This window comes from Leuciscus leuciscus (assembly GCF_965113295.1).
Source record: "Leuciscus leuciscus genome assembly, chromosome: 12".
NCBI classification, from domain to species: Eukaryota; Metazoa; Chordata; class Actinopteri; order Cypriniformes; family Leuciscidae; genus Leuciscus; species Leuciscus leuciscus.
In genome coordinates this window covers 17614893-17630781 of record NC_138736.1, presented here as the reverse complement: position 1 = coordinate 17630781, position 15889 = coordinate 17614893, and the positions used below count along the sequence as shown (strand labels likewise).

Below are 15889 nucleotides of genomic sequence, written 5' to 3'. Positions count from 1 at the left end.
CTCAATGTTCCGCTCCGTCTTTGCGCTGCGCGTTCTGCTCCTTAACGGCCCAAACGCTCCAATCATGTTGGCTACCGATCACGCACTGGAAAAGCAAAATCCGCTCAAATAACGTGAAATTTTTCAGTAGTAGACTTCTGTTTGCTGAGCTGGTATAGCCATGCTGGGCAACAATGGTAAAATTACCTGCTCTGATCACATGCTCTGGTAATAATAGCTTTGTATGACTATACTTTATTTTGATAATTAGTCAGTTGCATAGGACTGAATGAAGAATAATAGATTGGTGTTTTATATTTTAATATAGGGCTATTTTCTGTCCAATTTGTGTGGACATTTTTCTTTTTTTGTGTGTTTAATTTAATTAGTGATTCTACATTTAAATATGGATGATTACAAGTTTGGGGGAAATGCGATTAATTACAGCAAATTGTGCGATTAATTAGTAAAAAAAAAAATTATCGATTCCCAGCCGTAATATATATATATAAAATTAAATTTGTATTACATTACCGTTTCTTACATTTGAGCCCCTGCCCCTGATGAACTCTTTGCACGTCCCTGGAGGTTAGTGAAGTAAAATAGGCTATGCAAGCTAGTCACCTTTTAAACTAATGAAAAGTTTCATTTGGATTTTAATGTTCAAAATGTCTACAGGATAAAATAAATGAAAGTACTGGTTACATGATGATGTATCTAAGTGCTAAAGTGTGTTACAGAAAAAAAGATCAGTAGTGCAGGTAAGGTGGAAAGAGTTTCATTTTTCCACTATCAATTTCTACCTTACAGCTGAAAATGAACACAAAAGAAAAACAAATAACAATAATCCTGTCCTAATCCTGTTTGTGACCAGTTCAAGGTACGTGCTGCAATAATCATGCCTTCTGTTGATGGTATGTCAAATTTGTATGTCTCAAAATGTCCATTTCTATCCACAAAACTTGCCAGAAATCATGGTTTAAGGGGTAATTAAAAAAAAAAATCTTCCAGGGGTGCATGCCCCCGGACCCCCCGCGAGCGGCTTGGTAACAACCTCCGGCACGTAACAGCACCGCTGCTGGAAAAATGTATAGGGGAAACACTGGAGTGTTTTTGTTACTAACTTTTTAAATCAGTCATTCATTGACTTTTTACAGATAATGTAAATGTTTTATGATGTGTCCTGACATTGATTATTTTTTATATTCATGAATAAATAAGATAAGTTCATATTATAAACTATTTCTTTGCATCTACTTTGGATTTATTGTCAGTACTGGGCTCGCAGTTCACATGGGTAGGGTACTTTCTACTGTGTGTGTGTGTGTGTGTGTGTGTGTGTGTGTGGATGGCTGTGTTCATCCGCTATCCCCCAAAGACCATTTTTGTCCCAGGAAAGATTTAACTGAACAATATTTGAAGGCAACATGATAATGTTTTAATGTATTTACTTATAATCATTAATAGTATTAAAAATGTACTAATTTCATTTATTCAACAACAAAAAAATCAGTAAAAACATTTTACATGTTTTAAAAAAACATTAAAACAAAATGGTTACAATAGTGTTAGCAATGCTAACGAAATCAGTACCCAAAACTAAGGGTGGGCAACAAACAAATTCTTATTTCATGATATGAGAAATTGTATTCGATACTACGATATAGTAATTTTGTTGTTAATTTCTCTCATTTGTTTTATTAAAAATAAGAAAAAAGCAGCAAATTACAAACAATAGGACAAATAATATAAAAAATATGAATTAAACAATTTTGATCAGGTACAATAGGTTTATTTAACAGTTAGAATTAGTACAGAAATGTAATAAATATTGCAGTCTTCACTGTGTGAATTCAATATAGGCCTACATTTATTCTTAGCTAAAACAAGTCATTTAGGTCAAGAGCAGTAAGTTATTTTTTCTCTTTTCTTTGATTAACATTAATAATGCAGAGCAGCAGGTATATACGCTACAGTCACCAAGACCAAATGCACAGGTCCATTATACTGACACACATCCGGTTTACACCCAACTGATTACCTTTACATGAGACATAACCGGCTGTGTTTACATGAATACTCCACACATTTTGACATAATTGTGTGTTTTTGACCAATAAAGCGCAATAAGAAGTGAAAGAGAACTGGATTCACGATCGCATGCTGAGACGCGGCTTACTGTGCGCGAGCTTGCGCTGTGTGTCAGTCAGCAAGAGCACAGCACAGAGTTCATTTTCATGATATATTGTGTTTATAACTCTTTGTAACATCAGGCACACTCTTTGTATTCTCATTCACGCATTTGATCACTCTGAACTGTCAATAGTGCTATATATTTACATACCGTGATGTAGGCTACACGATATAGCAAAATCTCTAACGAGACATTTTATACCGTGGTAATGATATCGTCATACCACCCAGTCCTACCAAGAACCGTGAAAATTGACTGGTATTGGCACCGACTACTGAAATGTGGTACTGTGACAACCTTAGTACCATGTTGGTAGCAGAGATTAATTTCAAGTAATATTTGCTAAACACAGATATTTATTCCATATTTTATGGCTTTAAAAGAAATCAGCTAAAGAAAATTGTTCATGCTTCCTCTCAAGGTTTTACTCATTTTATCTTTGAGATACATTTATCTCTCGGCTAATTAATAATGATTAGTGCGCTTTGATTAGTGCGCTGTAACTAACTTACAGTTCTGCTATTTGTACACAAAAAAGTCCCCACTTTAATATTAGCACAGATATATGCATGGCTAGTTGCTTTTGAAAATGCCACACCATCATCAAGTTCAAGTCACCCATTGCATCATTCATGTAAATCTGCAGTCTCAAAACCTTTAACGTCGCACAATTCATCTGGCTAGACCACAAATTAGAACTTTAAATAAACAAATCCATGCAGAAATGTAGTAATCTATGTACAATCTGTATGCACATCTGTATCTAACTACTGTAGGTCCAAAAAGGTCCAGCACCTACAGAACTCCACAGAAATCCTATTCAATTTTCAACATATTAAAGATTACATAAATATGATCAAATATCTATTAATTTAACAATGTCTTCAGCTACCTACACAAAAGTTGCTCACAAAAGAAATGTTCAAATCTTAAAACTATACAGTGTGTACAATCAAACTCACAAATAAGTTTGTGCATTCATGAGTCACATCTACACTAAATCACCTATTGTTCATCTAAAAAGAGACAATGTCGGTTCATCCGGCACAAGCACTGATTAACAGAAAAAAAATCACCACAAAACTCTAATCTGGAAATTAAAACACTATAGAGGACATACTATTTAATTTAAGAAAAATATTCTTGTCTTCCCATCAAGATTATGGCATAGTAGACAGAATAAAAAAATATTTGTTGCATTGGCTGAGGGTCTTAAAACACTTCACTTCCACAGAAAATACACAATGAAGTCTTTAAGCATTATTATTTTATTCAAAAACAAGAATCTCAGAACAGCATAAATTGTCTGAGGGTTCAAGAAAGGTGTGAGCCTGAGAAAGAGAGTTTGACAATGAGGACAGGATGGTAGTATAACAGCAGTGACACTAAGCGAACACCTACACTGCTTGTAAACACAGACACACATTGAGTCTGAACAAGCATGCTACTTTCAATATTACCTGGACCGGGATCAGTGACACACTGTAAAGTAGGAACGCTTCCACCTAATGCATCTAATGAGTTGCAACCTGAAATTTAAACAAGAAACCTGGATGCAAATAAACATCCCTGTAACCTTACAACATGGTTTTCAAGTTATGATATAATTCTGCATATCACAAATACTAATCTATAATAATACACTGCTAATGAACATTTCACGACATGCAAAGAAACATAGTATGCATGAAAGAAGTTAACATCAAAATGCATGTCATTTAGAAGAATTAAGTTTCATATCAAAAGAGATTCAGATAGGCAATCAAGATTCTTAAATGAACAAAGAATTGAGACCTTGTGATGTTACAAATATTCTCAAAAAAATACCACAATCTGTTTAGTATCTCAAAAAAAGCACCTAAACAAATAAGTTAGAAGCATTCTAAATATCAGGAAACCTGGATGCAGGCAACTTGGATCCAAATGCCAAAAGCTCATAATGTAACCTAGTAAATGACATTCATTAAGATATGCCTTTTTATGAAAGGCAAATACCTCTTAACATTGGACATTGCAGACCCTGCAAACCACTGAATCACTAAAATGTGCTCTACATTGCACACATTTTAAAGCAAAGTTGCAAAATCCCTTAATCATGATTGTTAAAAACAAAGCAGATTTGTGCATGAATGACCCGTTTATGAAATGCTACATAAATGAAATACCAGTAATCAGATTCTCATGTTTCAATGCAAAAGTGGCTCAAAATGAAAAAAAGTATCATTAATCATAAAGTTGCATACATTTAAAACCTGAGAACGCTTTAAAAAGCGCCCATGCACACAGTGAGTTGAGTGTAAGTAGAGCAGCTCTTCGGCGAGGCTCTTTGCTGCATTAGATGCAATTATAAATGGCCAGGCGCAGGAGAAGAGGCAGCCAATCAGATTTGAGCTCGCGTGTCAACCTAAGACCAACTGTCTTCTGCCTTTGACAGAAGGATTTTACCTCCATAATTCAAATCCCAAAGCAAAGCAGCCCGCTGCACTTACTCACATCACTCAGCCTGTTTACACACACGTACAGCCCCAAAAAACGCCCCAAAACACTCCCAAACGCGACGCGTTTCAAATCAAACCGATCTTAACTGTTAATGCGGCGTTAATGTACACTTTTACCCCACGAACTGTGATATATTCGGGCTGAAAATATGTGTTTAGCATCGGTTTTTAACTAGCAGTTACTCTGATAGTCTGGGGGCTAATAAACGAGCCGTTAACGAACTTGAATATCTTAACAGAATAAACCAAACAAACAACCTTTATTCAAAAACGTTCAAAACTTTCTCGACAAAACTATTATCAAATCATGTGAATCTTGGCTTACAAGAAGCTGGACTTTTTGCTGCATGCACGTAGCGAGCCCTGCCTCAAAAATTAGCATTACTTCAATTTCAGCATGCAAACTCGAGCCCCCATCAGCCCTGTCCGAGCTCTGGACATCTGTCTCGCACAACCAGCCCAAAACTAGTCAACAAGGGACAGAAATACAGTACAATAAAAGCTGCTTACATGGACTGAGTTCGCTGGAAAAACAGAGGCAGCCATTTTAGAGCAGACTGAAGTTGTGTCCCAAATGTCATACTATACACTATGCGTTTACACTATGTACTCAACCGTCTATTGTATGAATTTTATACGGTTATTTTGTCATGCAGTAGTCTGAAAGCCCCTCCACCTCCGCTAAGTAAGGAAAGCTGCGACCGTTGGGTGCATGAGGTGTCCAGCGTTCCACACTTCATTATTTTCGGTGAAATGAGTGCATCATCCGGGTATTTAAAATGCACTTGTTCTTTTTAGATTTTTCAGTGAACACTATTCGCACTGTTTATATAATACAAAACGGCATACATAGTGTCTACGTACGCGAATTGGGACGCACCTCGGAAGAAACAATAGCAGACTCTCGTACCGAAGCACACAGCTCTAGCCAAGCGAGTTAAGCAAAGTTTACCTGGGTCCTGTTGAGGGCTTGTCCAGTGCTTCCCGGGCTCATTGGAGGAGGGTGATGGCTTCTTTGTTGCCAGGCCGGATGGCCGCCACCGTACTGATTACTGATGTCCCCCGGTCCTTTGGTAGCCCCGTCCTGGCCGCTATACTCATTGGCCGGGTAGTTTTGGTAGCTCCTCGTGGAGCTGGGAGAAGTCAGAAGCTGGTTCAGCGTTGGGGTGGACGTGGGCTGAGGGGTTCCCATGTTATACCTCTGGTTGTTATAGGAAGCAACAGTAGCAGTAGTAGTTCCTCCTGGCGGCGGTTGCTTGCCTGGCTGCCCCCCGGCCGTCGGCTGCTGGCTGTTTCGCGGGGAATTCATGCCGTAGCCTTGGCCCTGCTGGTACGGAGTCCGGTTTGGGAAGGGGCTGTAGTTGTTGAAGTGGTTCGGGTAGCCGTGTTCGTGCGAATTGGGCGGGTATGAGTCCATCACCGCCGGCCCTGCCATGCCAGGGCTTTGTTGTCCGCCATGTTGATGAAAAGGGGCCCGGTTGTAGTGCTGGTTGTAGCTGTATGGAGGTGGGGGGAAGGCGCCCGTGTGGTGGGGAGCCATGCCGGGGTGGTTGTTTCCTTCGGAATCATTCTGGCTATTGTTATTGTTCACCCTGGACGGGTTCCCGTTGCCGTTCTTCATGTCAGGGTCTCCTCCTGCTCCTCCTCCTCCCCCAGCAGCATTTCCCACATCGGCCCCGTCTTGTAGTTCCTTCTGGCCCGGGGATCCGCCGTCGGAGCGCGGCTCCTTGCTTTCCTGTTGCTTATCTCCGAGCACCGACTCGTCCTGCGGCTCCCGCTCCGGCTTTTTAAGTTCGACGGGCGGGCTAGTGTTGAGAGTGGCGACCTGAGCGGCCATGATCTCTCTCTCTCCCTCTCTTTCACCGCGAGTCACTTTGAATATAAATACAACGCTCTTATAAAGACGTGCCCGTGTCCCGTATCATTCCTTCGACTTTCAGACCGAATTCGGTCTTCTCTCCCGAATGCGACTCGAGTATAAAAAGTTTCTTGGAGAATATAAATAAAGGTCCCGGGAATGAATTTAACCGACACAAATGTGTGTGTGAGTGTGTATGTGAAGGGGGGGCCTCTTACAGAACGAGAGCGCGAGAGAGAAACCGATCAAACCAGCACGAGGCTCCGCGAGACACAGCCATTTTACCGAAGCGCCCGGTCACATGTAAAATGCGTCATGGAGCGCTATGCGGATCCGGAGCGAGAAGTATGTCATCAGGTACTTTCACATAGTTCTGGCTCCAGTTCGTGGAATAAACACAAAATACGTGTGAGCTTTGGGTTTTCTTATTAAATAATACATAAAACAGAGATTGTATTGTATTAAATGAATCTAGAGTTGTTGTTGTTGTTGTTGTTGTTGTTTTTTTAATTAGGTGGAGTGCAATGAACAATTTAAACTCTTTAAAAAAAAAAAAAATCTTAACATCACCATGAAATCCAAATAAATAAATAAATGTATGGAATATTGCAGTATTTAATATATATATAATAACTATATATATATTATTATATATTATTATTATTTATTTTTTTATTCATGTGCCCTCATAATCTTTAACCAAAATAACGTAGCCTATCCTCTCTCTTGCAGCAACATCTATTCTCTTCTCGGATGATGTGTTTACTGGAACACGGGCGGGACAATTCCCCATTGACAAAATCAAGTCTGCCCTACATTATTTCTTGTTGTTTTTTTTTTGTTGTTTTTTTTACTTTTCTTTTCTTGCAAAACATACAGAGATGGCATGTTTATGACATACAACTTTGTATACAGTCTACAAAATGTATTAGCAATATGTTCAATGGCATCAGAATACAAATGAGAAAAGAAGTGTTTACATTATTTATTGTTCAAAAAGACGTTCACTCAGATATACGTCACATTAGGGATCTCAACTTCCGTTTCACGCCAATTTAAAAAAAAAAAAGTGCCCATGCAAAACTGTGCCACAATGTTAGGGATTCCAGGATGCTATGCAGTTGCCGCCAGTGTGGTTGCTATGCAGTTGCTATGGTGTTGAGTGCTTTGCCGAGGGGTTGCTGGGTGATGGACCCTTTTCACATTTCCGGGGTTATCAGAAGCGGAAGTCATTATAATTGGGTAAACTTCTATAGCGGCAAACGAGAGACGGCAGCAAATATAATTTTTGTATTTCCATTTGCTCTAATAGCAAAATAAAAAAAATCAGTGATAGAGTTTCCATGACTTTTCAAAAAAGGGAAAAAAAGAAAGATCGATAATGTTGGTTAGAAGAGAGAAAGGTGTCAAATTTGCCATCATTCTCTTTTATTAGAAACACCTTCGCAGCAGCGTTAATTTGTTTTTACATTTACTAACAAGGTAATATAACACAATAAATAGCGTAATACATGTGGGTTCCATTGGGTTCTGGCCCACCTCTATGTATTTATGATATTATGTTCTGTCGATGTGCACCAGGTTCCTCTTATAGTATATGGCATTTTCACCCATTTAACGTCTGCAAAGTTATGATCGCTTAGCACACCTTGTCTCAAACCGAATCTCATTCATGTCCGTTACACAAAATTGTGTGACTCGCGCACCTATCTCTAAAGGGGAAGTGTGTAATTTCGGTGCCACTCCTGTCACCAAACAGAATGTTCGAGAATAATGACTGTTTTCAAACAGGTTTCATGAACACTCCTCCCATCAGCCATTGGTCAGCCAAAAGGATTATCCCACCCCAAACTCACGCCATTGGTTCATGTTAATAAAAGTCATGTTACTGTGTTGGGTTTGTCCTGATACCACTGTTATTTTAGTATTATTTATATAATACTATAATATTTATTCGTATCTTGAATTAGCTTCTGTTTTTATTTTAATTTTATTTTTGTAATTTTCTTATGTTCTTTTGTCATCTTTATTTGTTTATTTACATATTTATTTAGCTTTAATTTATTTTTTATTCAGTTTTAGTCATTTAAGTGGGCCTACTTCAGATAAATTATTTTATAAATAATATTTATAACACAGCCTATAAGCAACATTTCTATTTTTATTTAATTTTAAGAGAATTTTTTCACTTCATCTAATCTGTTCATTTAATATTTATATTTTAATTTCATCTTCACAAAAATTATATTTAATAGTTAATACAAATGACATTTAATTTTAGTTAATAACAACATTGTGAGGACCGACAGTGCCACGTTGTTTACACTTTTCAGGGAAATCATACACATCTCACCATATTAAGCTGGAATAGGACAAAGTATTTTAACATAAAACATTTCACACTTTAATGCTTTAATTAGGGGATTGTTCAAATTTGGTGGGCACCGCTAAGAATGGAATAAATACAATTGTACAAAAAATACTACTTTAATAGTTACATCATATTTACAGAACTATAACATGAAATGTACAACACTATACAAAATATAAACAAGTGTTTAGAACCAAGTGTGTTCTTGCATATTTCAGACAGCAAATGAGAGGGTTTATTGCAGCAGAATTATGTTTGATCTGTGCAGAGGACAGCATGAAATTACAGCCTGTGTGCTAATGTGTATGTGCGCATGTGTTCAGAGAGAGAGAGAGAGGGATGGAAAGGGAAAGAGGATGGGGGATGGACCGAGAGCAGGAAGTGAAAATGAAAAAAAGTGAAATGCAGCGCAAGCCATTGAGAAAGGGAGAGAAAAAAAACTGCGTAGGCCGCAGCAATCAAATCTGGCACACCAAATTCTACAGCGAAACATGTACTTGGTTTGGTAAAGAGATACCAGAAAGCTTAGAGACAGGCAGGGCAAAGTAAATAACCAAATGGAAACAGCCATGCTCTTTCCCCCACTCAAACACTGCTGCTCTCTCCCCACCCCCTCTCATTCTCTCTGCCTGTCTGCCTCTGCCTCTCTCGCTCTCTCTCTCTCTCCCTCGCTTCTCGCAGCAGCGGCTGGCTCTGTGCTTGCAAAAGCAGCAGAACTTTGCTATCTGGCTGTGGGGGATGGGCAGCAAACACGCACAGCGCCTTCTCGCTACAATGCAGAACCTGCGCCTGCGAAAGACGCCAGGTAGCCTGACCCGTGTCAGTGCTCATAAACAAGTTTTTACTGTTATAAAGTCAAATAGACTCAAAAATCTTTTATAAATGCACATGTTTGTGCGCATGTGTGTGTGTGTGTGTGCTTGGTGCGAATGCGCCTGAGTGTGTGTCGAGGTGGAGGAGGGGGGTCAGTCGCTGACTATATCAGCAGAATTGCGAGTGTAGTGCGGCTAGAATGTAGACATGCAGGCAGCAGAGGGGGTTGGGAACTCTCTCCAGCGTTTTTTTTTTGCATTTATAACCAATTTAATGTTTGTTTCAAAGCATTTTTCCAGTTACTCTAGCAAATTACTATAACAATAGGTGCTTAAAAGTCAACATTAAATCAAAATTGACCCTATTTGTTTTCTTAATGTGTGTCCCTGGTCTTGTGTACAATACATTGGTGCATGTTATTCACAGGGAAAAAAGTGTTTTTATTTGTAATCTTTTATCAGAATATATGATTTCCCTTTCCCTTTTCGCATATGGTACGTGGCTATCGGATAATGTTAACTAATAGGAACATGTTTAATTAGGCATTGTTTTAGCATACTTACATGCAGCCAGACTGCTTTCTGTAATGGACAAAAGTCTACACTTTTTCTTGGGGAATATCCTGTTTTGCCCATAAATATGTCGAATTATTGTAAAATGGCTTGCAAAATCAATTCACATTGGCTTTAAGACTTTATTTGTTTGCCCTCATATAAAATGAACTACAATGAAGGGAAAAAATACTTAAAATACAGATAAACCATTTTTGCAGTGCATAAAATACACACTTTTCCTGATGAAAAATGAAGTGTGCATAATTGTATTGGATTTGCAATTGTAGTGTAGGCTACTTCAAATATGTAGCCTACTTAAGTGGGTCAAAAGAACACTTATAAGTTTAAATATCTGCATTTAATATAAATATAAACTCTATTACATTTTCATTTAATTGCAGTTAACATTCACTTAAGTGTCTGAAAACATTTGATCAATTTTTGCTCTTAAATTTATTCTTGTAAAGTGTATTATTTCCATTATAAGTATGCTTCTTTTTAGCAAAAATCTAGATTTTGATAAAAAAAAAAAAATATTTTTTTTAAATGAAGTTCATGGACATGTTGTTTGCCAATGAACAAAAGAATACAAAAAGAATGAACATGATTAGCAGATAGGCAGTTGTAATGGGAAGATTTAAGTTGAATGCTAAGAATCCAGCACAAAGGCCTTTAGATCCAGGGCTCATTGAATGCCATTGACTTTAGGGGCCACTTTTCTTTGAAACATTTGGCTCTGGCTGCAAGTCCTGGGCTTTGAGACTGAGAGACCAGGTTGTATAGCAATAGAAATGCTTGGCCACCAGCTCTCCCCCACTTGAAAAGAATGAATCAGAGATTTTACCACCTACATGGATTTCACATTCACTCTCTTAGTCATAGTTGTCAAAGGATAAATGAAGCTTCTGCATAAGTGTCTTTACCTCTAATTTCTGCTGTGAAACCCTTCTAATGAACTCCGATTAAAAGCTTTCTCAAAGTCAGATCACCAGGCCTCTGGCTGTGAGTTCGCCGCATGGGCACCGTGACACAGCCCATCTGTGACAGCCTGTGATCTACGACTGTTTACTCTGTCCCCCTCCACCACCTACCCATGAGTCTGAGCGTGATGCATCACCTGTGGTCCGCTGCCGAGGGCTCTCCCCGGTCTCCGCGATGACGAGCCTGGAACCCATCCAAGAGGAACCTAGGCCAAAAATACACTGTATTTGCAAGATTTACGCCGTTACTTAAATATTAAGCACATACACTCACTGGAATAGTAAGTGGAAGCTATTTATCACAACAACCTGTTGATAAGCTGTGATCATCCACTGATTAGAGTTAAGAGAAGGTCTGCTAGCTTAAAATGTATATTTTTCACCTTACATAAATTGTAAGCCAGAATCTTTAACTACAAAGATAATAACATTTAAAATTAATTAAACATTGGACTTAAGTATTTGGACACTTACGTCAAATTTAAAATGAGTGCACGATGAAATATGAAATCAAGTGGCACGAATGCTGCTAGTGCTTTTCCCAGAAATAACTTTTCAATTCTGATCACATTTCTTAAAGTCCCCCTGTTGTGAAAATCAAGTTTTTAATGTTGTTTATATATCTATGTGGTGTTTTTAATATGCTTGAAGACAAACCATGTGTAAATTCATAAGTCAACACCATGCTGAGTATTTTCTTCTTGAAACTGCAGTGAACCAAAGACAGTATCAAAAACGCGGTTTGAAATCGCTGGTGTTTCTGACTTCACAAACTACCTTATAACCAATCAGGTCAACGTCTGATCATCAGCGAGTGATATCTGAGCTGGTGTGAGTGAGTCGAGACGGGGCTAATTTGCATATTCATAGAACTGCGTGTACTAAATGAGGCAAGGGTGTAGAGTAACATTCAAGCTATTTTAAGGCATGAAGACATTTTTCAATGAAAAAACACTTAAATATGTCATTTTGGATGATCAAAGATGAGTTTAATGGATAAAATTATTGACTACAGGACTTTAAAGATGATTTTTATTGGATGTATGAAGTCAGTTCTCAAATTTCACACACGTGTCCTATAGTAAAATATAATTCAATGTCATTAATGAACTTGTAATGTCATGTATTATGTTAACTTTAAATGTAATATTGAATAATAAACTACAGTTAAAATCATAATCAAGTACTTTATGTGCTTTAGCATGTTAGTCAACACATCAAAATAAGTGTAATTCCTTTAAACACAACAAAATATTATTAAAACAATGATTTAAAATGTACTGTCAATTAAATATTGAATTTGACATTATTACAAAGTGCACTTTTTAAAAGTGTATTAATTGTGTTAAACACACTGTAAAAGTGAACGTGTGGTTGTTGCTGAGGTATTTCTACCAGATTCTACCTAAAATCTACTTTTGTTGTTACCTAATTCAATCAGGTTTATGTAACATAAAACAAGGAAACACTGTTTTATTTTAATTGAGTTACATTGACCCAATATACAATTTCCAATAAAGCTCAGGATGGACACATTCGACAAATGCACACTGATTGCACCAGACCTATAGAGGGTAGTATAGTCGTGACTCGTGTAAGAACATCTGCTGAAGGACAAAGAAGAAGAAAATGTTTGTTTGGCTGCTCCTTGCAGATTGGTGAATTTTGCTTCCATGAGAAATTGTGATTTGAGGTTATTATACACATTATGTTCATCACAATTGGCATTTTAAAACAAATATACACTCAAATATATTGTATATATTTTATATATGCCTCTTCAGTTTAATTAATTAAAATGAGCTAAAATAACACAATTTAACATTTTATCACAACTTAAATTGTGTTCAATCCACTTAATTTATTTAAACGTGAAGTTCACTCAATTAATTTGTATTAAAACTACATGAATAATGTTTATTGACATAACTAACTGGGCTGCATTTCCCAAAAGCATCGTAGGCCTAAGTAGATCGTAGAACCATTGCCACATACAATCAACTTAGCACACAATGCTTTTGAGAAAGACAGCATGCTTTGCAAGGGACTGCATCAGGAGAGTAAATTTAGGGATTAAGTGTTATTTAATGCGTTTTTCAGAAAAGGAAAAGATGTTGGTAGTTTGTGAATGTTTAATGTTCAGTTATGTTGGACATTTAGAGGAGTTTCTGTTATTGAATGTTGTGGTTGGCATTGTGCTGAAGAGTAGTGCTTGTGCTGCTGTGGGCACTCAGTGTATTTTCTTAGGAATTCATTATATACATTGTTTAATGATGAACAACTCTACCTGATTAAAAATTAAGCCTCAGTAAATTAATGAAAAAAATAAGTTAAATCAACATTAAAAAAATAAATAAAAAAAGTAGTTTGTATTAGAACTAAATTATGTTTACCCAACTAAACTGATTTATTTTGAATGAACTAAATTAAATTGTGTATAAAATTAAGTAAGGGTAATGAATTCATTTTTGTGAGTGTATTTACATCAAGGTGGAAAATAACTTTCATCATATAAAACAAAAAGAGTATATCACACTTATTAAGTAATTGTACCCTGCAGGTTATATCTACTGACAGTTATGCTTCAGTAAAACCTTGTTTTATTTTCAAGTTGGTTGAATTCAGTCAGTTATAATTTGGTAACACTTTATAATAAGGTTTCATTAGTTAAAGCTGCAATCCATAACTTTTTTGGGCAAAAAATTATCCATATATTTTTGAGCAAGTACATAACCAGCCAGTGTTCAAAACTATCTGCTTGCCTTAGCTCGATCCAAAACGGTAAGCTTGTAATAATGTTTTTAATTCCAGTGTTACTGGTGGATTTCCGCGGGAAATTCGAGCAATGTCTTTGCGTCATTACATCACATCTGTACACATAAAGAAGGTGTCTCGGCTAGTAGGCTATATTGTGTGAGATTGTTGGAGGTGGAGATTTATAGCCTTTTCTCGCAGCACTTGATGTAATTAAACATCAATTTGATCTGTGATTCCGAATGAAAGAATCCACACCGGCGCGGTGATTGACAGCCGCACATTCTCCTCAGAAAATTGGATTCATCCACACTGTGCCATGCTGAGGCACAACCCACGTAAAGTTGATAATTCCGCGAATAACTGCAATTGCAGATTTCGAACAGAGATGGTGACAGAGGAAAAACTACGGACTGCAGCTTTAACGTTAGTTATTAGTAAACAACATGAACTAATAATAAACTGCACTTTTATAGCATATTAATCTCAGTCAATGTTAATTTCAACATTTAATACATTATTAAAATTGAGTTTAAAGTTGTATTTGTTAACAGTTTATGCACTGTGAACTAATGTTAACAAAGATTAACAAATGTACTGCTCATGGTTAGTTCATTGCTAATACATTAATTAAGGTTAACAAATGAAACCTTATTGTAAAGTGTTACCAATAATTTATTTCATTTTAACAAACACCTTTATTGTCGATATTACCACATGAAGTACATTTTACACTGACAAAAATAATTTCAGTGTAGTCAAGAAATTACACTTAAGTGGCCTTTTATTTAATTAATATATTATCTGCAATTAGTTTTTATAATACACAAATGTAATACACAGATCTATTAAATTTTTTAACAGAAGTTGATTCAGACGTTTTGAAGGGTTTTTTTCCTCCATCTTGAATTTGAGCAATATCTATTGTTTTATCATGTAAAACAAACTTCTTTTTTGTGAAAATATTAAAGGGGACATATCATGAAAATCTGACTTTTTCTGTGTTTAAAGGTACAATATGTAAGAATTTTGTATCAAAATATCCAAAAACCACTTGCACAGTGTTATATATTTCTTTCAATTGTGTACTTGCATTATCCTAAATGTTTACATGAATTTGTAGATTCAGAGAAATTCATAATTTTAAATAGTGCCCCTACCTTTGTCACTTGACGCCTGTCAATGACGAGGGTAGTTGCGGGTAGTTCGGCAGAATGAAATGTCCTCATTCCTTTATATCCCCAGGACCCCGGTGTGGCGCTGATATCGGTCTCTCGTTAGCAATCGCGACCTGCTTCATACCACAGTCATGTTAAAAAACATCAATGTATTCACTCATCCATAAACATTATTTCCCATAAACACTATTAGATCCATCGGCATGACGACAAGTTTCATAATTCCGCTTATTTACTGCGTGTCATCAATCTACACCTTTGTTATTGTAAGAGGTTAGCGACCCATAGCGGCTAAACAAATGACATATTGTAGCTTTAAGTCCTATAATCGGGTCCCCGGTGCATCAACCAACCCAGAAAACGTGAAAAGTGACAACCCAGTAACTTTGTTTTGGTAAGCCTTTCTCTGCAAGCATGTCAAAAATTAAGCCAATCAGATTTCACTCCCCTTTTGATGCAGGAAGGGGATATTAATATAATATTACCGCCCCTTAATCTGCACTTTTCCACCCACAGCACCACCATTTGGTTTTCATAAGTGACAAAAGTAGTTTAACCAGTTCTTACGCAATGGCAAAAGTTGGAGCAAAGCATGCAAACTGTTCTGTCGTTGCTGCACAGACGAGTACAGAACACTATTTAACCGAAAAATGTCACAGCTGTTTTATAAAGACCTCATGGAACTGTCAGCTTGTGTAAAAGTTAAACAT

The 15889-nt window shown here is 37.0% G+C and overlaps 1 protein-coding gene across 1 annotated transcript in view; it reads right to left on the bottom strand.

Moving 5' to 3' along the window:
- arid1ab (AT-rich interactive domain 1Ab) overlaps positions 1-6770 on the bottom strand; it is an 87902-nt gene extending 81132 nt beyond the window's left edge. The window contains exon 1 of the mRNA XM_082186679.1: positions 5624-6770. Within this exon, the coding sequence (XP_082042805.1) occupies positions 5624-6508 (885 nt within the window). The 5' untranslated portion in view covers positions 6509-6770. The remainder of the gene's footprint in view (positions 1-5623) is intronic.
- Between the last annotated feature and the right edge of the window lie 9119 nt (positions 6771-15889).